Here is a 5,502-nt window from a genome sequence, read left to right on the forward strand (position 1 = left end):
TTTCCAAGCGCCGCTGTTGATGCAGGCAGCTCACTGCGCCGGGATTAGTGTGTGCTTCACCTCACTGTGTGTACACTGTGTGCTGTGTGTGTTTCACTAATTCAATTGGGATAAATGCAGAGACCAAATTTCCCTCACGGGATCAAAAGAGTATGTATACTTATACTTATACATACCTCAAATTGCCATATTTCAAATCACCTTTGCTCATCTGAAAGTTACTAGATCCAATCTCACTTTACCTCACCTCATCCAACGTCATCTCATCTCATCTCACCTTATTTTACCTCACTTTGTCTCACCTCAACTTACCTTATTGTCCCTCACTTTGTCTCACCTCAACTTACCTTATTGTCCCTCACTTTGTCTCACCTCAACTTATTGTCCCTCACTTTGTCTCACCTCAACTTACCTTATTGTCCCTCACTTTGTCTCACCTCAACTTACCTTACTTTACCTCACTTTGTCTCACCTGGAGTTACCTTACTTTACCTCACCTTACTTCACCTCACCTTTTCATGGGTTACCTCAAGTTACTGCACCTCATTTCTTCTGAACTTGAATCTTGTATCTAACCTTACCTGGACTATCCTCACCTTGTGGACCTCGCTTCATGATATCTTACCTCAATAAACCTCATCTGACCTCATCTTACCTCGGCATATGTAATCTACCTAACATATTAACAGTGCTGCTTCAATCCTTGTCTGTCCAATGTCAAAAGCGGGGCAGTATGTCAAGCCAGAAGGTATCATTTACATTCACATTTAACAGTTGTGTAGAGCCTCCGGGCAGGTAACGTTGGGATTTCCCTCTTTGCTTTTTTCATGTGCAGTTACTGAATTACATTCAGCATTCACTCCAACAGCTGTTGGAAAATAGCAAGATAGCACATGACAGTGAATTATGACTCAGATCGAAATTGCAGGAATGGCAGAGGTGGAGCCTTGGATTTTTTTTAGGGAGGGAGAGAGGAAGAGAGGGAGGGAGAGAGGGAGGGAGAGAGGAAAAGAGGGAGGGAGAGAGGGAGGGAGAGGGAGAGAGGGAGGGAGAGAGGGAGGGAGGCAGAAGAAGATAGGGAAATTCCCTCTCAATGCCCTCGAGTCAGTTTGGCTTGGGAAGATGCAGTTGTAGATGAGTGTGTGTGTGTGTGTGTGTGTGTGTGTGTGTGTGTGTTCTCCCACTTGCTGCATTCCTATGGCCGTCAGAGTGATGAAAATGTGAGCTCAGCAGAAAATAGCTGTCCTTAACATAAACCTTTCTGAGCCAATCACAGACAGTCACTGGGGGGATGTGATGTGAACACCATGGCGATGACACCAGCGGGAGCAGATGATTGATAGTTATAAAATAGATGGAAGGGAAGCATAAATGGAGTCTGTGATGAGAACTAGGCATTTGGTTTTAATAGACATCCCCCTCCCTCGACCTGCTGATCTCTTAGTCGTTTTCTCTTGTCTTCCCACTTCCAGACGTGGAGGAGGAGGAGGAAGAGAGGAGCTGCGACTCACTGAAGACTGAGGTGAGGACCCCCCCGATTATAGGGCTGCCCACACACATGCCTCTGTCTTTCATGCATGACAGTATATAATGTATTTGTGTGTGTGTGTGTGTGTGTGTGTGTGTGTGTGTGTGTGTGTGTGTGTGTGTGTGTGTGAGTGTGTGTGTGTGTGTGTGTGCGTGTTTCTCAAGCACTCCTCATTACCCAGTAATGGACAGGAAACACTCCACTCTCCACATGCACTGCATCAGTACCTGGGGTCAGACTCAGACTTAAATTAAAACCTGAGCCAGTGCAGGTCTATGGAGCGGGTCTGACCATGGGTTAGTGTGTGTGTGTGTGTGTGTGTGTGTGTGTGTGTGTGTGTGTGTGTGTCTAACCGTGGGTTAATGTTAAATCTGGAATGGCTTTACGGCCTCCACCACAACCATACTACAACCACCGGAGAGCCCACAGGGACAGAGGGGAGACCAGGTTAATGGAACACAGAGCAACCGATAGCGCGTGTTTGTTTAATCGTGCATTGGCAATAAATCTGCCATCTCTACTGACTGGTCTGACCCCAATAAAAGGCTCATCATTAATCTGGGGGAATTGTTAACACCCCTAACATCTGCGGGAACATAATGATGCATCGCAGCCCATACGTGACCTGTGTTCTCTTTTCTAAGACGCACGCCAGAATAGAGTCCCGAAGTGTGACGTAGCGTTTCCATGACGGCAGAATCACTGGATCTAAACAAACTTTTGAAGTGGCATAAATAGCATTGAATGTAGACATGTGGCATCATTTCTAGCTAATAAAAATAAATATATTAGCCACATAACACGGATTCCCTGGCAGGTGTAATAGAAAGAAACAAAATTCCAGTGGATATTTCACGTCTTCTCAAAGACTGGCGGCTGTTAAGAGCGACGTTTTTTGCCAAAAAAATAAAGCCAAAATACGTCCGTGAATTTAAGGATTTTAACTACATGCTGTGAAGTTCCATGCAGGTCTCTTTTACGGAGGAAACCCATGCTAAAATAAAACTCTGTAGTCACGAATCTGATCGTGTTGGTATGAATATGTTGTAGTATGTGATTCCTACAGTGTAAAAAAATATATACTAACGTCTTAGAAACATTGTAAAAGTATTGAAATAGATTACGAAAGCCACCGCTATGGTGATTTCTAATGGTAGATTGATTTGTTTAGATCCAGTGATATCGCTGTCTTGGCAACGCTACGTCATGGCTTCAATACTCTATTGACCCTTTCAAGAGAGTTCCATTCTCAGCATCATAGTTGTTCCCACAAGGCTTCCTTTTTAAAATTCCATATGTTATCTTAATGAAGCGGAAGTAGATTGGGAACAAAATAGAACGTTCAAGCATTGTTTTTGTTTTTCTTGTTGAAAGGGTCTATATGGAGTTTTCAGTGGCTATGACACAGACAGTATGCAGTTGTATGAAGGAAATGTTTGTCACACACATGTTTACTGCTATGGCAATCTGAACCTTTTACTTTATGAGTCTTCATAAACCTTTTACAACTTCCTACAAAATCCAGGGAAACTGTCCAGCAAATCCTTCAAACTCACAATTTCTTCAGTTTATCACTCATCTGTGACTCAATGTAAACACTTTACAAATTCTTAGCAAACTGACAGAAGTACCGCACAAATTATTTACTAACGCTCTGTGTCTGTCTCTGTGTGTGTGTCCATGTGTTTGGGCATTCCTCTGGATGTGTATGTTTGTATGCATGTGTGTATGTGTGTTTGTGCATTCCTCTGTCTCTTTCTCGCTCTATCTCTCTCTTTCTCTCTTTCTCTCTCTGTCTCTCTCTTTCTCAATATATCTATATCTATCTATCTATCTCTCTATATGTGTGTTGTTTTTGGGCGTGTGTTTTTTTGGGGTGTGTAGTGTGTGTAGGACGGAGTCCGCGGACGAGGAGGCCTTCGCAGGAAGCCGGTCCCCGAGAATCACCTTTCAGGCAGGAGACCCCTTCTACATCAGCAGGAGAGAGAGGGAGGAACTGGCCAAGTTGGAGAAGATGGAGGTGAGAGAGGCAGAGCCAGGGAAAGAGAGAGAGAGAGGGGGGGGGAGAAGGAAGGGAGAGAGAGATAGAGCGGGAGGGGGAAGGGCAGGAGGAAAGGAGTAATAAAGGGATGGAGAGATGGAGGGAGAAGATCAGATGAAAGGCTGGAGAGAGGTAGCGTGAGGATCAAAAAACTGTGACAAATGCTGTGTGTATATACATTTGTATGTGTGTGTGTGTGTGAGTGTGTGGTGTGTGTGTGTGAGAGGAGAAATGAGAGCTATGTTTATAGTGTTGGCAGAGTAGTAGGAGCTCTGAAAAGTAGCTCTATGGAAATGTGTATGTAAGGTTTATTTTAGGTCCGCGTGAGCAGGTGTGTATATGTTATAGTGTGTGTGTGTGTGTGTGTCTGTGTGTGTGTGTGTGGTGTGCGTGTGTGTGTGTGTGTGTGTAATAGTCAGTGGAAAGTCTGCAGTGGAAACTGGGTTTGCTTAACACGTTTAGCCTCAACTGCACCCAGAGACGTCCTGGCCACATTCTGTGTGTGTGTGTGTGTGTGTGTGTGTGTGTGTGTGTGTGTGTGTGAAAGTGATTGCACCGAGAGACAGCCTGGCCACATTCTACGTCTCTCTGAGTGTGTGTGCGTGTGTGTGTGTGTGTGGTGTGTGGTGTGTGTGTGTGGCTGTGTGTGTGTGCATGTGTGTCTGTGTGTGTGTGTGTGTGTGTGTGTGTGTGTGTGTGTCTGTGTGTGTGTGTGTGTGTGTGTGCATCTTTAGATGCACTCTAACCCAAGTGAGGCCCCATTTCCAGTGAGTTGTGTCTTTGATCATGTGTGTTTGTTTTGTTGGTGTCTATAATAATACTGTATTCTGTATGTGTGTTCATGTATAACATACTGAACTTGTTAGTAGAAAAAATGTGTTAGTAGGAAAAGGGCTTTTCTACACAGATTCCGTCACTTAGGATGTGGCCCGCTCAAAAAAAGAATAATCCAGATGCCCTGGATGGGTGAAATAGAGCACACACACACACACACACACACGCACACACACTCAGAGAGACATAGAATGTGGCCAGGCTGTCTCTCGGTGCAATCACTTTCACACACACATACACACACACACACACACACACACACACAGAAAAAGAGACACAGACAGGTGAGAGGTGAGACAGGCGAGAGACAGACAGGTGAGAGAGGTGGGGGTGTCCACCATTTTCTTCCCTCCCTCTCTCTTTTTCTCCCGCTCTGTCTCTCCCTCTCTCCCTCACTATCTCTCTTTCCCTCTCTCTTTCTCCTCCTCCCTCCCCCTCTCTCTCTGCCCCCCCCCACACGCTCTCCCACTCTCTCTCTCTCCCCCTCTCTCTCTGCCCCCCCCCCACACGCTCCTCCCACTTTCTCTCTCTCTCTCTCTCTCTCCTCTCTCTCTCTCTCTCTCTCTCTCTCCCACTCTCTCTCTCTCCCCCTCTCTCTCTGCCCCCCCCCCACACGCTCTCCCACTCTCTCTCTCTCCCACTCTCTCTCTCTCGGCCCCCCTCCCCCCCCCCCCCTCTCTCCCTCTTTCTCTCCCTCTCTCTCTCCATCCTTCTCTCCTCATGTGATGGGAGTGTGTCTGAGGCAGGTGTCAGATGAAGCTGGGCTGAGTGGTGGGAGATAAGATGAGACGTGGTGGCCAGACTGTGAATGCTGGAGGAGTGGGAAAGTGATAGATCACTGGTCAGATACACTGACTTAAGGAGAGGCAGTAGAGAGCTGAGAACAAAGGAGGAAGAGAGAATGCGATGAAAGTGTGTGTGTGTGTGTGTGTGTGTGTTGTGTGTGTGTGTGTGTGTGTGTGTGTGTCTTCACATGCCACACCTGCGGCAAGATATGCAGATCCAGAATAGGACTCTCACAGTGGCACCTCAGACAGAAACGATACCCCCCCCCCCCTCTCCCCTTCCACAATCGGAGGCATTGTCATCTTTGCTTGCG

At 46.3% G+C, this 5,502-nt stretch overlaps 1 protein-coding gene across 1 annotated transcript in view; it reads left to right on the top strand.

Annotated features, from left to right (window-relative positions):
- LOC121711260 (DNA (cytosine-5)-methyltransferase 3A-like) overlaps window positions 1-5,502 on the top strand; it is an 81,398-nt gene that overhangs the window by 31,946 nt on the left and 43,950 nt on the right. The window contains 3 exon segments of the mRNA XM_042094670.1: window positions 1,473-1,522; window positions 3,422-3,463; window positions 3,465-3,548. Coding sequence (XP_041950604.1) covers window positions 1,473-1,522; window positions 3,422-3,463; window positions 3,465-3,548 — 176 coding nt within the window.

Source organism: Alosa sapidissima, chromosome 6 (assembly GCF_018492685.1).
Source record: "Alosa sapidissima isolate fAloSap1 chromosome 6, fAloSap1.pri, whole genome shotgun sequence".
In the NCBI taxonomy this organism is placed as follows: domain Eukaryota; kingdom Metazoa; phylum Chordata; class Actinopteri; order Clupeiformes; family Clupeidae; genus Alosa; species Alosa sapidissima.